Source organism: Centroberyx gerrardi, chromosome 24 (genome assembly GCF_048128805.1).
Source record: "Centroberyx gerrardi isolate f3 chromosome 24, fCenGer3.hap1.cur.20231027, whole genome shotgun sequence".
Lineage (NCBI taxonomy): Eukaryota > Metazoa > Chordata > Actinopteri > Beryciformes > Berycidae > Centroberyx > Centroberyx gerrardi.
In genome coordinates this window covers 9,721,069-9,741,635 of record NC_136020.1, presented here as the reverse complement: position 1 = coordinate 9,741,635, position 20,567 = coordinate 9,721,069, and the positions used below count along the sequence as shown (strand labels likewise).

General features: G+C 45.3%; 1 protein-coding gene across 1 annotated transcript in view; it reads left to right on the top strand.

Annotated features, from left to right (window-relative positions):
• snd1 (staphylococcal nuclease and tudor domain containing 1) overlaps positions 1-20,567 on the top strand; it is a 183,903-nt gene that overhangs the window by 114,175 nt on the left and 49,161 nt on the right. Inside the window, exon 17 of the mRNA XM_071905593.2 lies at positions 4,177-4,365. Coding sequence (XP_071761694.1) covers positions 4,177-4,365 — 189 coding nt within the window. The remainder of the gene's footprint in view (positions 1-4,176; positions 4,366-20,567) is intronic.

Sequence of the window (20,567 nt, the reverse complement as noted above, 5' to 3'; positions counted from 1 at the left end):
GTGGCCCTGTAAACATCAAGCCCAACATCACACACACACACACTTGAGCTGTCACTTCATCCCACAATCGATTTCCATCAAAAGTATTATCAGTCAAAAGTTTTTTGTTTTTTTTTTGTTCTTTTTTAATCCCAAATCTCCCTCAGTTCAGGTCCAGGTCCCACATCCAACCATCATGCAGCTTTACCAGTCGGCACATTTGTCAGTGGTTCATTCTGTTACAAGCTCAACCAAGCAACAACCATGCCAACCTTTGGGGAACAAGCTGCTTTCCTTCCTTTTTTTTCCCTTTATTGGAGAGATGGACAGGAAAGATGGGGGCTGACATGCGACAAAGGTCCCAGGCCAGATTTGAACACAGGGCATCACGGTTCCGCGCCTTAGCCAAATGAGCCACCAGCATGCCCCACATGCCGCTTTCCTCACGCAGCTCTCTGATGTTAAATTGAATCTAGCATAAGCTTTCCACGGAGCGATCCACTCTTATTCACCAGAACGGCGCTGCGGTGAAAATATAAACTTTGTTCAGTGATGCTATTCATTGGATTTGCTTAGATGCCTCATTGCGTTGGCATGCAGATCACAGTATGAATTTGATCATGCATGGGAATGTGAGGATGTCAACAAGGACAGAATTATATTTGATTTTTTTTTTGTTAAATCCCTCACATGCACACACACAAGCACACACAAGCATTGCAGCCAGGCAGTGGTATGGCATTCTAAAGGTAAAAGCCTCTTACCATATTGACACTTAGCACGTCACTTTGAGGTATAATCACAAATAATCAGGTTGTTTGAGTTGTGTATTTCACAGATCAGCGTGTGTAACCTGTCTGATTGGCTGCTGCTTGTCATCAGAGCGTCTTTTTTCTTCTGTGTCCTAGTATATTATTGATGTTCCCCAGTGGGCCTATTTGTTATCATTAAGGCTGTGTGTAGCAACGCCACCACTCTATTCATAGTGTGTCGTTGTCAGTGGCAAGCAAATTTCCTTTCCATTAGGTTGGCAGTATGTGGTAAATGAAGTTATTCACTATAAGTGGTCTGGGAAAAAGGCAAACTCATTTGTCCTGTTGTGATGGGACGAGTGTGTGTGTGTTTGCCTATAATTTCACCCTATCATTTCCTTCCTGGAGCATATCTCTACCCCTCTCTCTCCTGTCATCTCTGAATGCCACATGTTTTCACAGGTCTACATAAAGGCATGATTGATCTGCTATGTTCTGCTATGTAGTTTCTCCATATGATTGTAACACTAAATCAATTTATCTTCTCCTTGCTACTTGGGCATGAGAATGTTACAGTATGTTCCACCAAGCAAATTAAAGAAATGTATGGGGACTTGGGGAGAGAGAAAATCCAGCTCAGATTGCTCTCTGCAGCCCAAATTGAAATCCCTGTGGAATGGTTCGGAGAGCTTTTTAGCTTTTTGAGATTGTAAATTATTAGCAGTGTGGGAATAAGCAGGCAAATGGGCAAAATTGTGAGTGTAATTTACCCCTGTGGAACTACGATTCCTTCTCCTACTGCCATGACTATGTTTTTTTTCCCCTTGTCTTTGAGTCTCAATGGCATAGACCACATTATCACATTATTATGTGGAGCTTCAGAACATTCAAATTGAACGTTCAGGTAATGGTGAGATTTGAGGAAAGGGGAAAAAGGACTCCCCCGGTGAGTGCAGGGCTGATCAGAGTAGAAAAGGCTGGCCAGAAGGTTTCCACTCATTTTTCTGATTAGCAGAAAAGTCATGCTGTTCTGCTGCATCCTCCATTGCCTTGTCAAATGAAATGGTCAGCTGGGCGCTGACATTTCTTGGCACATCTGCTTGGGGAGAGGAGGACAATAAGCCCTGCCTGTGTGATTAGACACATGGGTAGCTTGTCACGATCCACTTCAGTTCATTCCCGGCTCTTAGAGTGGTACAATCATAACAGCTCTAGCTTTTATAAGCATCCTTGTTTCTTACTTCAGGTTTGCTGCTAGGTAACCACTGCTGAAGTCAGCCTCAGTGCTATCCTATTTCACTTCATGTGAGACTGCTAATGTTGGCAAACGTTCACAGCAGATAAATTTGTTGCTAGCTGTCTTAATGAACTTCATATCTGGCCAGCTATTTCGTAGCAGGCCAAAGGCTGCACCAACCAGAATGAGCAGCTGTTGTTAATGCAGTAGAGTGTCTGGTTTTCCTCCGAAGTGCAATTTATCTCAGCTAAGATTGTCCCTTTAGCTTGTTTTGTTCTTGTTTTCTTTTCTTTTGTTTTGTTTTTGTTTGTTTGGTCTTATCAGCCTTGCTGGGAGTTGGTAACAGTTCAGTTTGTTCTAGCCGTCAACCGCTAACCAGCCTCTTTCCTGCACTCCCCCACTTTCCCCATTTGACATTTGGGTGCTTGGAGGTCCAGCGCAACTCTAATAGCCTAGTTATGTAACTGCTTCTGCACTTAGAAAGAGAGAGAGATAAAACGGGGGGAGTATCTGAGATAGCAGAGAGAAAGAGAGAAGGAAAGCAAGAGAAAGCAGATTATACAGAGGCAGATGAGATATGAGAGAACTTAGATTCTATCACTGTCAGGACATGGGAGGGTAGGCGAGTGTCCTAGCTGCCCTTTTGCCACCATTTTGAGAGTTGGACTGGTTTGGAAACTGAGCTGAATTTATATGAAATAGCATAAAAATGATGTAATTGTTTTATAGAAGTGTTGTACACAACAAAGGGAGCTACAGTATATAAACTTTGGCAAATCACTTATGACTTGGTAACTTGGAGGTCAGAGAAGGTCAGCTACAGAGCAGCAGCACCCTTGGAATTGGTAGGGATTTAGTATCTTGCTATAGGACACTTCAGCAGGGCAGTTGCTTGCTGACATGGGGGCTTTACCCAAATGATTAGGGGGTACAAAAAGTGAAAATGTACATTTGTCCCTGCTATATGCGTCGGTTGTCATTATTGTGTTTAATCATAGTGCAGATTATGCATTCATAAAGGAAAAAGCTTTTTACTTTAGCTGAGAACAAGGCAGAGCAGTTCACAAACTAATTCCCCTCAGATTTCCCTTGAGGCTGCAGGGCTAAGCAGCCTGCGTCTTAATCGCTTGACTTCTGGCTATCTCTTCACCACACCTGCCCTCTCGCTTTCCCGCTGACAGAGGCAAGAGAGTGGAAAAAGTCGATTGATTTTCCCCGTCGTTCATCGCTTATGAAACAAAACGTAATGAATAGGTAATTAGCCTGAATATGCAGAATTTGGTTATAGTCCATAATGGGCAATGTTGTGAGATCCTTGTTACTTTGTCAGCAGGGTTAGCTATTTCAGTGCCCTCATTTGTGAACTTAGGGGAATTGCACTATGGCTCTCGCTAATTGCAAATGATTTAAAAGTGTGCAGAATAGCAGTATGGCAATATTGGAAGTCTTAACTAAGTCTGAAGACTCAACACTAAATTAAAAAGTCACTTATATGTGAATGCCCTTGTTAGAGTCGTAAGCACTTGCTGCGGTTAATAGAGGATCATTGTTTGCAAACAGACCACAACAAAATGTGCATTAGCTGCAATGCATCTAAGAACAGGCTTGGACTCCTGATCATTCACTTTATTTTTACATAATGATGAAATTCATCCCTTTCTGTCTTTTCTGACCATTGGCTACCAAACAAGACCCCCCCCCCCCCCCCACCTCTGGATAAGCATTAGTATAATCCATCAGCCAGCAGCATCATTCAGAGCCGAGGCGGTGGCGTTTCATTAAGAATGTCAGGGACCGAAGCTAGCCACAGCTCAGCCCACATGAGACACCACTGCTGTATGTAACTGTCCACAAAAGATGTGTGCTGTGGTGACCAAGACCGGAGACCACTGACGGGGAAAGCCACACCAGGGGAATGAAACAGGATCTTTTGTGTCTGTATGTATGTATGTATGTATGTGTGTGTGTGTTGTGTGTGTGTGAGGCTGCCAAATCGATAGAGAGCTCAGGGGCCTCCAATGATCTGTCTATTTAAGGACAGGAGAGTGTTCTGTATCAGAGCAACCCCCTCCACTCCTTGACTCTAATGGAATCTCAAACCTAATCCCCGATACAGTACATTAACTGAGCCTTTTTTCTCTCTCTCTCTCTCTTTCTCTCTCTCTCTTCTATCCCCCTCCTCCCCTCCGTTCCATTCTTCTCTGCCAGGTGGAGGTCGAAGTGGAGAGCATGGACAAAGCGGGGAACTTCATTGGCTGGCTGCACATTGAAGGTGTGAACCTGTCAGTGGCGCTGGTAGAAAACGCTCTGTCCAAGGTCCACTTCACAGCCGAGCGCAGCTCCTACTACAAGACCCTGGTGTCCGCAGAGGAGGCCTGTCGCCAGAGGAAAGAGAAGGTGGGTCCCATTACATTGTTAAGAGCGCTCCGAGTAATATCTTTCCACGGAGTCTCTGTTGAACTATCATAGTGATGACTACACTCCCACCTGACACAAAACTGTTAGGAAAGAAGATTGTATTTATTTTAACATTGTCCCAGTTGGTGCTGCTCACTCAAGTGAGTAACCACGACATCCCATGAAAATAGTAGTCCATGACAAGAAATAAGTGAGATAATCAGCATGAGGTTTACTTTTTAGAGCTAGTTAGAGCTCAAAAGAGTTTCTGTGCTAGCAGTATCATCCACCATAGAACATGCTGGCATATTAACATCACTGTTCAGTAATCCTAGGCTTTAGCATTTCTCTGGTACTTTATAGAAGAATTGACTTGGCTCACATTATTACCAAAAATGTGCTATTAATCAGAACAGAAAAAGTGTATCCATAAAAATCTGAAGGTAAAGGAGGACATATCAGTATGTCTACCAGGACATCTTATCCTTGGATATGAAATAAGTCACCCTGGTTGCATGTTACATAAATTTGCCTCTTAAAATGCATTAACGACATCCAGTCAACATCACTCGCGCGCTAAAAGCCGCACTAATGTGGAGACGCTAATATGCACCATGCAGGGTTGAGAATAGCCACATATTTGCCGTTATTATTGAAGCTTCCTTTCCTCTATGGGAGTCCTTTGATGGATGGAGGCCTCTCTTGCACTGATCCCAATCTCACCCTCCATTTTCATTACGGCTCCGCTAGTCGCCCCTGCCAGATGAATGAAGTGCCCGGCCAGCTGTCGTCCTTGTCCTCTCTCTCTCTCTTTCTCTCTCTCTCTGTAACTTCCTTTGTTTTACTCTCTCTCCATCTCTCTCCTATTCTCTCTCTTCCGCTCACTTCTACCTTTCCGGGTGCTTCAGGAGACGCCAGTGCCTATTCCCCGCCATATCAGTATGATCTATTGCTGCAGCCAAGAAGGGACTGTGTTCTCTGTCCTTCCTCTGAATCCATCACGGCCACAGCTTCTTGCTACTCCTCTTCCTTTCGCTTGGGCCCATGCTCTCTCTCTCTCTCTCCTCTAAGGGAGAGAAGCAAGACGGTGAGAATTACATTTCTCAGGAGTGGTGCGCAGGTGGACCTGTGTCTGGCTTGACAAAAATCATTCTTATCTTGCCAGCGATGTGAGCACACCGACCCTGCCATGCTCGATCTAACTGCAGCAAGAGGGCAGATTCCTGACACCTCCGATGACACACGATTTCACTCCCGGTTGCCGACCCCCCCTTCACTGTGTTCAGACAGATTGACTTTTGCAACGAGGCTCTGATCTGAGCTGACCTGAGTGTGGACAGGGCCGAGAGGGAAGACGGCAGAATGGGGCCTGAGTAGACCAGACAGACAGACAGTGATCGTGTTTGATGCTAGGTTGCCACGAGCACCGGTGCACCGATCAACCGGAGTCTCATTTGTGTTTGTGTGTGTAGGGGAAAAAGCGTTGTGTTAATGGAGCACAGAAGAATTGGTTATGTGTGTGCGAGTGCATAGTATGCAACCTGAGGGCAGATGAGGGGGGACTCACTGTTGTAATTAACCCTTAGGGACCATCCAGAGAAAAGCTGAGAGCTGGGCGATTTTTTTTTCTCTCTCTCTCTCTTTTGAAGTCTTGGCTGGTGTTTGTTTCTGTATAGGTTGAGGCTAGGTAGCCCATCGCATCTCTCTCCCTCTCTCTACCTCTCCCTCTTCCTCTCTTCTCATCCCCCTCTCTTTATTGCCCCCCTGGCTATGGATATGGAAGAGATCGGTGGTACTGCTGTGTCAGGCGTCCCTACAAGAAAACAGGGTTGTCGTAATGAAGTGGGCTCAGAGGGTGTGTACACGCACATATGCACACGCACACGCATAGACACACACACACGCACACACACCCTCATTAAAGTAAAGTTTGCGTTGGTGGTCCAGCAGGGACGTAGTATGAAGGTGGGGGGATTGAGGCTTGCTGCACTGGCATCCTGAACCGAAACTGCTTAGTTCAAGTGACTTTAGTGGATATGAGTTTTTGCTACAATGATACCGATGGGACAAAGTGATTGTGTTCTAAATGAAACATTCCAAAGGGTTTTAGGAAGAGGCTTTTCCTGGAGCTCAGCGTATTTTGATTTCGCGCATCAGCATCTCTTAAAACAATATTTGGACCTCTCCTCACAACAAACCCAATTCTCCACACATGCAGGAGGCTCAAGTCGTAGGCCTAGCACTTGCCTAATTCTGTTCCCTGTCACATTTATTTATGGCTAAGCTTTTGTTTGCTTACGTAAATCTCTCTGAAGCGTCTCGCCCTGTCAGAACCCATTGTCCTGCTTCCGACGGTAACATTTACATGATCCAACCAGAAGAGAGAGACCAGGGACGGTGCATAAACTTCCTCACATGCTGTTTTAACAAAGACCTGGTTGTTGCCAAGCAATGCTCGTGCCCTCTTTTTAAATTCTCCTCTGTTTGTTTTGGGAAAGCATTCTTGTGTACTGGGATTCTCCAGAAGGTGGAAAGACTTTGTTTCCTGCTTACCAGGCTTCTCCGTAAGCAAGGCTCATTGGAAGAACACTGTTTTTTGTTACTGTGATATAAGGGGGCCCATTGCATTTATTCATACGTTGGTGCACCTTTCCAGTATTCTCATGCTGCAAGTGAGAGAGATTTGACAAGAGATGGCAGCAGTTTGACTCAGAGTGGATTGGGAGCAGAGATTTTGGCTGCAGAGATTTCGGCTGCAGCTTTCATTCGAGTTCCCCACAGATTGAACAGGTGGGAGAGTTGGTTTGTCAACGTTTGGTTGCGCCTCAAGGGACATTTTCTGGAAAACTCAAAAATGAAAGTACTCTGAAATGAAGAGGTGCGTAAGGGAGGGAAATCAATTTACACTCCTGGTGGCTCTTGTTCTCCTACTCTGCAAGTCAGAGGTTTTACCTATCCTGTAATCTTCCAATGCTTTTTATTTTTTATCAACATTTAGGCGTATGTCTACCATGAAGAGAAGCTGTCTTAACAGCTCGACACCTACAGAGAAAAGGACCTTGCTGGTAATTGGAGTGGCCTAATTATGAAGAGGTGAATCAACAATCGGCCCTCAATATTAACCAGTGTGCTTTCTGTTGAGCAAGGGGTTTTCTGCTGTAATTACCCAGCCTTGAAGGAGATTAACACACTCTGATGGGCCTCGGAGAGGGAGAAAGGGAGATGGCAAAGAGAGAGGGAGGAGAGGAAGAAAGAGCGAAAGAGGACATGACAACCCCTGTTAAAGATCTTTCAGGTCACATGAGCCCCCTCCTTTCATCATCACCCCCCCCCCCAATCCTGCTCAGCCCTCTTCAGAGACCACCGTCTGTCTTTCCATCTCCCCAGTGTCCTCACATCCTCATGCACGCCCTCTTCACTTATTCCCCTCCATTTTTTTCCCTTCCTCCCCCAACTAATCATCACTCAATCCCCTCTTATTAACCGGATTAATGTCTTCCCAGACGCCCTGAGTGCTGCCCTTGCTCCCCTCAGCTGCCTTGCCATTTTCCTATTGTGCAGGAGGGCTCCCTTCCTTGTTCTGGACGGCAGTCAGAGTGAGTCAGGAACCTGCATCACTTGTGACCTTTTTAAGAAAAACGGAATCCCACAGGAGCGTAAACCCAGGCCCCGGCGCTGTCTGGTCTCGTCCCTCACCCGTCCATCAACGCCACTCATCAAAGCACTTAAAGTAGCAACGTTTCGACATTGAGCTCGATGACGTGTCCTTGGTGGAGCCTGATTGAAGTACATAATCCTGTTTCAGCTCTTTTTTTGGGTGGAATCCAGAGTTGCAGAGTCCAACCAACTTGACTGTCACCCCCCGAGGGCCTATGCATAACTATACACTTTAACACACGGCTGAGGCCAGACTATTTTTGTAATGTGAAAGAAATCAGCACTCACATTCACTGTGATTGGCTGACAAGCATTGTAAGCCTTTATGTCGGATTCTGTGGATACGTTGCACTTTCTGTCCCTTTATCTCGCTTCAATCGCCACTGGCTCACTCTCTGGAGGGTCAAGTGGCTTGCCTCGTAAGCCAAACATCTCGACATGTAATCAAAATTCCCCCCTACCCGCTCTCCATCTCTATGATGGCTTATTTTTGAAAGAGTGTGCAAAACCCAGCATCTCCCCATCGTCCTATCTACGCTGCGTCTTCTCAGCAGTCAGCACATCATACACCTGGCTAAACAGGAACACGCTGAGGATGAATCAAGATAATTGGGCTTTTAGTGAAGCTAATAGGCTTGTGTTGTCTCTGTGAGTGGAGGCTGGAGGAAGCCTACCTCCAGTGGACTGGTTTCAATCCTAAGGATCAGCTATGGTTAGTCCTTTCCCGTTAGTAACAAAATCAGAATGGTACTTTGCTCTATGAAGGGTCATTTTCTGTTTCTTGCAAGGCACCTTGATTCTCAGGCTTCTGTAAATAGACTATGTACAATTATATGTGAGCAACCTTGTTTGGTTTCTATGGATGACAGGCCCTCTTCTATTATTACCATGCTCAGTGCTTTAAGCCCTGAAGCCATTGAAATGCTTTCAGTGTTGCAATCTTTTTCTCTTTCCCTCCCCCTTTTTCTTGGGCTCTCATAGCAAAAGAACCTGTGGCAATCACCACGAAGAAAAGGGACAATGATTAATATTAAAGTAGCTCATCTAAGGCAGTTTCAAGTGAAATCACCAAGTAAATTTGAGAATCAGTCTTTTGCAAATTTTACCTGTTCTTTCTCCAATTTAGGCCCCGTTTAGCCAAATCCCACCGCTGCTCCTGCAAATTATCACCTTTTAACTTCAGCCACTTCATCTCTAGTCCCTGGCTCTCTTCACTCCAGCAATCGCAGAGAGGTTTTGGCGGACGTGAAATCATTACTGTTATTATTTTTCTCAAACACAAATTGCATTACGCGGTGTGAAGAATTGAGCCTTAATGGTATCCGGGGGCCAACAGGATGATTACACCTGTATTACCATTCCAGTCGTCGCTCTCTTTCCCCTCTCCCACTCCACTGCTCACCGCTGTCATTGTTACCTTCTAATTTAACAAATGGAGGCCATACGGTGTCAAGACAGGAACAACGTCCATGACATGGCCAATCACAGAAATGGATATCCAATTAATGACCGGGCCAGATACCTGTCCAGTCCGTTGAGAGGCAACAGAAATGAAGCCCTGGGAAACTGCCACTCATGCCTCGGTGAAAAAGAAATGCTTGGAAGGACTGGAGATTTAGATTCTTAGGGATTGCGTTAAGGTTTAGGCCTACTTGACACTTTAGGGGTCTTTTCAAATCACTAGTAGGCACGTCTGTATTTACCCTTTATAATGTATGGAGTAGTAATTGTGTTAAAGATGGTCCAACTTCCAGCCAAGTCGTATATCGCTGTTGTCACATGAAAACAAATTTTGGTGATTTTTCATGTTTTAACTGCGTTTGAAGGATTATATGATCCACTATGGGTTGAGAAAATTCTCCAATCTCTTGAGCTTTTGACACCCTTTCAACCTATTGGATAATGTCAGAAATGCATTGTCATCAAGCTGAAAACAGGGCTGTTTTTCTTTTTGGAGATCCGAGGTTTTCACTCAACAGCATATAAATGTATTACCCATAATCCTTAAGGTTTGTTGACCTGGTGATTTTTATTTGTCTGAAATTGTTTTCTAGGATAATGAGATGATAGAAAAGCATCACTTAAAATAGTGTAATACATCTTTCCAGCATGCGTCGTACTCTTAGGGTCACCAAGACGCATGACTTGTTTGTATTTCACAGAGTGCTTCCTGGAACGGTGTCAAAACAATCCGTTGTGCGGCGTCAACTTTGAATGCGAAAGAAAGCACTTTGCCTGGCCATATAGAGCCAACTCCAGCTAACCCCCTCATCTTAAATTAATGAGCGTGGATTCCTGCCACCATGGTTTTGAGGTTTGCTTTTTCGTCTGGCCATGTTTTCCCCAGTGAAGGGGCCAGAAATGTAAGCTGAAGTCTTGAGTGTGTATGAGGACAGCAAAAACATCCTGTGTGCATCCTGCAGACCATGTATAATGCAGGCTTTTTCTTTAAAAGTGCTGAGTCAAGGTCACCAAGTGTGTCACAACACCTAACAGTTACCCCTACATGCCATGTATAAGGAGTGGTTCTCAGCTAAGGTTATCAGCAAACGTTTTGGTCATTGAGCATTTACTACTATGGAGAGCATTTCTTGGCACAGAATCCAGATGCCACTAAATTAACATTCATGTCACCTCGTATTGCTTTATTTTAGAACAATTACAGGAACAAGTGCTTCATTTGATGAAAAAATACAGTGAAAATTGTCGCCTCAATCAAATGAAAGATACTACTAAGATACTACTACTAAAAAATGAACCTAACATTGTTTTTCCCAAACTGCGACATTTCAGCATTTTAATGGGATTCGCAGTGTAAAGACGGCAAGAATAAAAAAATTAACGACATCCAGTGAAGATTTCAGAATAAAACCCATATTGACCTGGTTCAGCAATGATTACTACAGATAATATTGGTGCATCTCTAGCACAAACCTTACAATTCTGTGTGATTACCTTGATTTCCTTATGTATTCCCTTCCTGATTGGCGTGGTTTCTTTCCAGGCGGCACTTGGACCTTATCCGCGAGGCGTGAGTGGTCACTCGATGGTTTGAAGAGCATACTAATGATGTCAGACATGTGCCAAGGCCTTCTCAAATAACAGACCCTAATTGATAATTAATGGCAGACTGAAATGGTGTCTGAGGCAGCATTTTGCTCAGCCATCATGAAGATGGAGGGCTAGGATGATCACCCAAAATCATTATGTCAGTGGCAATTAGCATTTTTCTTGCCCTTTAGGAGATGAGTGGCCAAAAACTGTGCCAAAAGTCACCGTACATCACCTCATCTCTGGGCAAAGTATTAACACTAATCTTTCCTGTATTTTGACCATTTCCTCTATGTTTAAGATCTACTCAGAACTGGTGTTAGTATTACAAAGAGCAGAACAACAGCAATCGCCAGTCGAATACGCCACTTACTCCAAGGTCTTTGTTTCTCTTGGGGGCAACATTATCCGTTTTGAATACCACGTTGAAATGAATCCATCTTGACTTTGCGGCTACCACATTAGCGTAATAACAAATGAAGCATATCATACTAGGGGTGTAACGGTACACAAAAATCACGGTTCGGTACGTACCTCGGTTTTGAAGTCACAGTTCGGTTCATTTTCGGTACAGTAAGGGGAAAAAATGCAAAACATAAAATTGCTTGTCGTTTATTATGAACTTTTGTAAACATCAACAGTTTATAATTTTTTTTTATAAAATTTTAAATGAAACAATAAAAAATAAAATATATAAAAATAAAATAAAATAAAAAATAGAATACTGCTGCAAACTACTACTAATAAGTTCTCCAATAAATAAAATATTCTCAAATAAATTAAACAAAATATAAAATATAATAAGAAATATATAAAATATAATAAAAAATATAAATAACTATAATAATCTTTTCTTTTTTTAGGAAATGAACTTTTCCACATTGACTAAAGTGCAGCATTTGTTATTGCTTTGGCCCAATCTGAATTACCAGCGAAAGGCTGTTTAAATGACGAAGGGAGCAGCGTTTGCACTACGCTCGTTTTTTTCCTTGCAGCAGTGATATTCACACTCGCGTGGTGCCGTTTCAAATGAGTTATCAAGTTTTGACGTGTTGCCAGAAACATACCCGATCACTACTGAACAAAGGAGACCTTAACGGTAAGGGAGGGTTTTCAAGCTCTGGCTTATCGTTTGCATTGGCCATGACGTTCGCTAGCCAGAGGCTAGGCTACGCTAGGCTAGGCTAAGCTAAGCGTGCTGTCTGTGTAGTGCACTCAAAGTGCGAGGCGGAGACTAAACAAACTTCCGGTCCGCCACTTAATATGTTCGTGAGGGAACTCTGATTTGAAGTATGTTCCGCACGCAAAACAAGCCTACTAAGATTGCATTCGGTACACATCTGCACCGTACCGAAAGTCCTGTACCGAAACGGTCCGGTATGAATACGTGTACCGTTACACCCCTATATCATACCCATAACACAGCACAGTGCCTCTGCTTTCCCATATGTCTTTGCTTTAGTTTATGTCAATGTGGACTTAATTGAAAGCCTTTGGCCCCCCATCCCATCATCATTATCCCCTTAACTCCCACAAAGACTATTGAGAGCAAAGTGTGCTGCTATGCTATGCTTGTCCACATGCCGAGCCACCCCATTTAAGCAACGCTACTAAACAATACTAATGTTGTGGTGATAGCCATTGCTTGTTGTCAGATCAGGAGCTCAAGAGACCACTTCCCAGTGCCGGGAATAATGAACACAGGCAGTGTTGGAGCCATGTATCAGTGAGCAAACACTTGCCCTCGGGGCTTTGTGAGGGGGAGGGCAAGAGAGAGAGAGAGTGTGTGTGTGTGTGTGTGTGTGTGTGTGTGTGTGTGTGTGTGTGTGTGTGTGTGTGTGTGTGTGTGTGTGTGTGTGTGTGTGTGTGTGTGTGTGTGCGTGCGTGCGTGCGTGCGTGCGTGCGTGCGTGCGTGTGTGTGTGTGTGTGTGTGTGCATTCAGGTCCATATTTATATAAAAAAATAAAGAAAATGAAGGTTAAAAGTGCTCGCGTGTCAGGTGTGCACATATCGGTGTGTGCCAATACTCGAGCGAGATGAAGGTTGCAGGGGTTGTCGCAGAGTGTAAGAGGACAGCAGGATCACAGCAAGGGGACATGATTGCCTGCAGGGTGCTGATGGGTGGCCACAATGGGAGAGGTGACCCGTGGGAGACCTCACAACTCGAGATGTCGAGTACTATATTCTCCGTTATGCCACTAATTCCAAGGCTTTCGTCTGTCTGTGTGTGTGTGTGTGTGTCGTATATATGCGCTGTGTGTGTATGCATGTGTGGAAGTGTGTTAATGTGCGACTAGATACTTTTTTTGTCTGTGTGTTTGTGCGGCTGTTTACATGTGTGCTTGTGTGCGACTCGACTCTCGCCTTCGTCTCTTCTCTCTCCCAGCGCTGTGCGCACAAAATGAGCCTCCCACCACACAAAGGCAAAGAGCTGACGGAGCCTTTTTCACAGGGCTAACAGATTACATAATCTGATTCTCACTGCACTGTGTACACACACACACACACACACACACTTGCGTGCAGATGGAGGGGATAGTAGGCACCACACGTGCACACACCATACACTCACTGTCTCTTTCTTGCTTACTCAAACACACTTTGAGCATGTGCAGACGCAGACATACACACACACACGCGCGCCCCCCTGGGACCCCTCGCCACTCCCCTGTAGACGACAAGCCGGACCCCCGGTGCCCCGAGGCGGAGAGACAGGAAGGCAGAGGAAGAGATCAGTGGGCCCAGTGATGTGTGTGTTATTTACACCCCCCACCCCCCGACTCCCTCCACCCCGCCACACTCTCTCTCTCTCTCCGTCTCCGTCTTCATCCTTTTCCCCAGTTCCAAGCTGCAAATTCAGCACTCTGTCAGCTCCACTCGCGGTCTTATGAATACACACGCAAACGTTCTCCCTTTCTCTCTCTTTATCTCTCTTTCTCCCTCCAACACACAGGCAGCGCCATCCGTGCACGTGCGCTCACCTGCGAACTTAACACATACCGTACAAGCTCATGCTGATGAGCAGGGAAATAAAAGGAAACACACACACACACACACACAGAAGCGAGTCTATATCAGCAGTCTTCACCCTCAGCATGCTGAATTATACATTTGCAGGATTTACAGGATTGCATGCTCACTTTGACAATGTCATCAGAAAAAATGCATCCAGCCACAGCGACATCAGGACGATGTTGAGGAACACACACATAATATTCTACTTGATGAAGCATATTATTGATTGCATATGGATAAACGGGGAGTGGTTGTTTATGGTTGGGTTGTAAAGACTGTATACTCAATATACACAATATTTTCTTCTTTGTGTGCTTGCATGTGTGTTTGCAGGAGATTTCGGTACTTTTGATTGTGTACTTGCAACAGTGTGCATTTGGTCCTTTCTATGCATGTGTATGTGTTGTGTGCCTTTCCATGAACTTATGTTTGTGTGCGTGTCTGTGCGTCCTCGCTGTCATGTTTACGATTGTGCATTAGTGTGCATGCTTTTGTATGTCTGTATGTCCTTGGCCTTGCGCTCTCCCTTCTCCAATCATGCGCGGGATTCTTGCGGGCTCTTAGCAGAGGTCCTCAGGGGCAGGTTTGCGGCTGCCCTTGATTCGCCCGTGCAGAAAGAACTCACCCCCCCCCCCCCCACACACACACACACACACCCCTCACTCTGCTCTCGGGATGCAGGGGTGAGACCGAGGGAGGAGAGAGAGGGCCCAAAAAGACAGAGTGAGAGGAGGTGAAACGGTGGCAGAGAGCATAATGCGATATGACATAGTGAATTGCATTACGGCTGATTAACACATGCTCAGCTACGCCAGCCGCAAAGAAAACACAAACCTCCTGGTCTGCCCGCCTGCCTTGCTCCGTCTCCCCTGCCTCTCGGTTCTTGGGGCTTCCCTCCTCTTTTTTTTTTTTTTTTTTCCCTCTCCTCTCCCCATTTTTTTCCCCTGTCTCTTTTCACATCCCTCTCCACTCATCCTATAGTAGATGCGAGTGAGGGTGAAGGACACACTAACTGGAGTGTTGTGCTAGTGGATTTTTTCTTTTCTCTGTTTCTTTCTGTTTTGTCCCTCCTAGGACACTGTAAGGCAAAAATAAAATACATATAATAAATAAATACAATAAATACAGGCAGCAAGCCTTGAATTTTAACACCGGCATATTTGACCTTAGATTGCGAGGCTTTGATGACAGCAAAATATTATTTATTACCTTGTGCAGCAGCCGTTAATTGATGCAGTTTTATGGATGTTTACTTTAAAACGGTCATAGGCTTGTGCGTATTTATCTGAAACCGCTTACCCTTGAAATTGATCTTAAATGTCTTCTTTGAGGTGATTTCTCTCTTGTTTTATACCTACATCCTTAAAAAAAAAAAAGAAACGAGTAATTTAATGTCCATTGGCATCAAAATAGTTTTAAAGTGTTTGATTTGGCCAGTTAGAGGAGAACGTGAATGAGCTGGTGTTGGCGACATTTCTGTACCCTTGCGGGGGATCGACTGTGCGTAACGCAAGCCTGCCACGATGCGTTGGATACGCCATTCATGTGAACACCCTCCACCCGTTAAAGGCAGATACAGCGATGACATTTCCCCCCGCAGAACGCTGACATTTATGCTTTTTGGGAGTCATTGGGCAGACGCTGTGAAAACATTAGGACCCCAGATTCTCTCCCCGCTTCAGGTGTCCTCTCTAATCGCCCGTATTTAATTCCATGAAAAAAAAAAAAAAGCGTGGGCTGTCCAAGTTTGCTCACACACTCACTCAGAATAAAACGCACACACGCTACAGTCACTTACACACACTTTGACATTTTTTAAGGCCCCTGCTTGGAGCCACACTTAACTCCATTTAATATGGGTCGGCAGTGAAAGACCCCTGCCTCACTTCTTTCCCTCCCCTCCTCCCTCCTTCCTTCGCTTTCCTCCGCTCTCTAATGAAATGCTAAATATTTGTTTCTTCAGGGCACCATTTAAATGCTCCCTGCGCCTGTTGGCTCCTCTAACCTCCCCCCATTTAATGAGTTCCTGTTTCATTAGTTCCAAGGCTCAGAAATGGGACCGTAGGTGACTTTGCCCCAAAATGGCCAGCGCGTTATCACCCAAACGGGCTGTGACAGGTGCTAGTTGCGTTTGACACCTCTGATCTGGCTGACTCTAGAGAAATTCCCCAGGGATACGGCCAGCGTCAACTCAGAACACACTTTTTCTGTTATATCCTTATTATAACAGTAGTATTTGTTTTGCTAGCCGTGCATTATTTTTGGGAGGGCACACCACAATTTGGTATATTTGGATGTTGCCTCTCCAGTTGGCGCATTGTTCAAACCAGCATGTACATCCCATACACGCACACACCATACACCATAAACCATGTCTCCCAGCTATCCAATGCCAGAGAAAGCAGGCCTCATCCAGGTTAAGGCAGTCTGCTCTTAGCCAGGATGGGGAGAAGGAGCTTATAGCTAGCGCCGAAGCTAACGCCTCATCAATTCTCTTTATTACCTGCTCACAGACACACAGAGTCCTCCACACATTGGCAGGCTATTCTCGGTTCAGCAGCCAATTCCACTCCTAAATGCGTTTGCTTATTCTTTTCCTCTATCCGCCTCATTCCGACTCCCCCACCGCCTCTCATTCTTCCGCTCCCTCTCACTTTTTTTTTTTTTCCCCCTCTTCAACTCCTCCAGTGTTTCTTCCTCTCATTCATTTGCGCTCGCCTCAGTGCCCCTACCGACTCTTCCCCATCTTTCTCCTTCCCCTCGTCTCGTCTTTAATTCAACCTCCGTCTCTTTCTGGCACCCTCATTCTCATTCCCCTTCTTTCTCCCTCTCTATCTGAGCTCTGAATTAGGCATCCTATTTACTATTCTCCCCTTACCTCACACGCTCTCTGATTCTTTCTCACCGCCACTGTGCGAGACGAGCGCAAAGCACGTTGATTCATTAATGCGTTGTTGTTTTTTTTGGCCTCTTGCAAACGGCGCCACTTCAATAGACGATTTCCATCGAGAGCGCTCATCTTGGGGCGCCCGCAATTTCCCTGAATGAGCCAGTAGAGGAAAATTCTCCTGCTGATGTGTCCTACAATGGAGGTTTGATAGGGGAGAGACTGGAACTCAAAGAAGCCGCTCGCTGAGTGACGATGGCTAGCTGTGTAACACAATGTTCTTGTGAGAGCGTAGCGGCATGTGGTCATGTTTGCTTCTCCTGTATGTTTTCAAGTCTGTTTTCCGCTCTGATTATGAATAAATAGCTACCTGTGTGTCTTCCCTAAGCATTATTCTGTACATGTGAATGAGAAGCCCCTTGCTGACAGTCAATCCCCTCCAGAGTTGTGGCTGGCTGTTAAGTTAAGGTCCTCACACCATCAATCAGCTCCATTCTGCAGATATCAGTGGTGCTCTCTCTCTTTCTCTCTCTCTCTCTCTCTCAGCCCCCTTCTACCACACACACACACACACACACACACACACACACACACACACACTAATGCACACCACCTACACAAATGTAGCCACCCCTCTAGGGGACCATATTTGCTTCTACATCAGCTAGCAAATCTACCCAACTTGCACAAGTGCACACACACACACACACACACACACACACACACACACACACAATACCAATAACAATGCAGCTTATGGTCCAGGGGGGCCAGGGGGAAGGCATGAGTGAGTATGGTGCCGGGTGCTGTGCTTAAGGTTAGGATGTCGTCAGAAATCGCTGTTCCTTAACAGAAAATGGATGGCTCCTTTTTCATGGGCTGTCAGCCTTGGAGGTCGGTGGCAAACAGAAAGAGGGATGGATGGATGGATGGATGGAAGCGGGGAGAGATGTAGGAGTGGAAGGATTGTCATATTGTGTTTAGGGATAGACAGACTGGTTTGTGTGTGTGAGAGTTAGGCTGTCATGGTTGATTGATCATTGGCTGGATTAAAATAGACGCTTAATTTAAGCATTGTTTCATTGCTTTTTTCCCCCCACAGATTTTTAAAATAATTCATTGGATTTATCAAGTCAGTGCTTTCCTGACAAATGTGTCTCTTGTTTTTTCCCCTTCCTCCAGTTTAATCGGATTTGGAAGTTTGTTTGGCAGATATTTGCATATTTGTGTATTACCTGTGTGCTTTGTTTGAAACACATCTAAAGAAAAGTTATTCTTTTCCATAGAAATAACCCACCAATATTTGCATTCAATGTCGGTGAGTACATGCATGTATTGGTGCTTTTTGTGTGTTTTTATACATGTTTGGCAGACAGTTAGAGGCGTGGCCAGTCTGTTTCATCCCATCAGTCAAAGCAAGAGGAAGTACAGCAAGGGTTCATTAACTGGGTGGACTATGCAACTGAAATAGCTCTGTGCCCTGTCCTCCTCTGTAGACCCCCTTTGGCACCAAAATGGCACATTATGCCACAATTCATGTTTTTGAGAAATCCACGTTCAAGGGAATTGTTGATGAATACTATAGCGTTGCCTACCAGCTAGTAATTTGGGTCAGTCCATTTTTGCTGTTTTCAGCCCCCCCGTCGGCTAGCCTGCAGAAAGCACTCTGAATTTGGAGAATGGGACCACTCTGCTAGTTGTCAGGACTGTGTTTTTGTGTATTTTTCAGACTAAAATCTCTCTCTATCTGTCTCTCTCTCTTTCTCTCTTTCTCTCTCTCTCTCTCTTTCTCTCTCTCTCTCTCTCTTTCTCTCTCTCTCTCTCTCTCGCCTGAGGGAGAGACAGTTACATAAACAGGCTCTCTTGTCCTCCCTGCTTTTTCTGATTCCCGCTGGTGTACCAGTCTCTCCCCAATCCTCCTTCTCTCTCTCTCTCTGTCTGTCTCTTTCTCTCTTCCACGTTTACCACGTATTCTTTCTTTATTACTTGTCCCTCTGTCCATTTCTGCCACTGTCCAGCCCTCTCTCCACCCACTCTGCTTTCTCCCTGTCTGCGTCAATAGCTTTTCATGTGGGATCTCACCACTAGGTTCTGCATGGTTCCAATCTCTTATGCCAGACAATGCTTTCGACTGAAGTTGAGCCGATTCATGGCTACTTCCTGCCTTAAAGCAATGAAAGTCAAAACTTGAATCCAAACTAGAAATGCGTGCCATTACTTTGCGGCACAAAACAGGAACTTTATTTGTTCCACTACTGTAAGTGCACAGTGTCAACTTCACCTCATTAGAATGCCTATAGGCTGTGATCAAGAGCTGTTACTGGCTCTTATCCTTCTTCTTGCTCTTCAAAACTAACGCACCCAGAGCGATTCCGGGAGTGGGAGGGGTAACGAGTAGTAACATCTTCCTTGCGGCAACAGGGTTTATAGGAAATGTGGCACCTTTATGCCGTAACACCTTTTTTATCCCCCTACTCCTCTCCCACCCTCTCTCCCTCCCTATTTCCCTCTCCTCCTACTACCTATCTCACTCCTTACTTCCATATCCCTCACTGTTCCTCAGTATAACCCTCCCTCTCTCACTCTGTCCTACCCTCCATCTCCCGCATTCCCTTAATCATCTCCTTCGCTGCTTCCTTCACCCCCCTCCCCTTCGTACCTCCCTTTTTTTTTTTTGTTTCTTTTTAAATGGAGGAGAGCAGAGGGAGTCTGTGAACAATGGAGTCTAAGGTGTGATCAGAGAGAAAAATGACCAGGAGTCCGCCACAGAGAGAGAGCGAGCGATAACGCCACCCTTGGAAACCAGTCGCCATGGCAACACCGTGACAACCGGGGGCAGACTTGCCGGTTAATTAAAAAGTTGATTAATTGCCTTTTAATTGCATACTTATACATTGTAACATTGAGGTAGTCTTCTTTCTTTTTTTTTTGTTCTGCTTTTTCCCCCCATTTTCCTTTTCCTCCTGCTCTTCCTCTCCTCGCTCCTTTAAGCTCTTCCATAGTTTCCAGTGATCGGAGAGAGAGAGCGTGGTCTCGCGCCCAATAATCCGCTTGAGTTGATAAACAGATCGCGTGGAGGAAGGATGAAAGAAAGGACGGAGAGCGGCCGGGAGTGGGGGGTTTGAAATGTGTTGCATTCATTGTGAATTTCAGCCCACTTTTATCCCGCATGCCACTGAGCCTGGCGGCATATTTACGATAGAGACGGAGAACTTCAGCCATTTTGCCGCACCAAGGTCATAGAAACAGACTGGTTGGAGGGGGAGCAAGACGGAGAGAGTTGTGACAAATGTGGAGGATGACGAAAGAGCGAGAGCGGGACAGAGGGGAGAGTAGTCATCAGGCGTACACGCACAAACGCAAAGTCGGGGCAGGTCACCCAGACGTAGCCATCAAACACAAATGAAGCAAACCCCCTGAGAGAGTGCTCATGTCCCACTGTGCAACATTCAATCTCTCCGCAGCCTTTCCACTCATGAGCAACCTCATCTCCTGAGCGCTATCAAGGCTATCTTGATGCGCAATCAGACATCAAAGTGTTTGTGTTTACCACCACCTACTTTAGCGCTCTCTCTCTCTCTCTGTCTCTCTC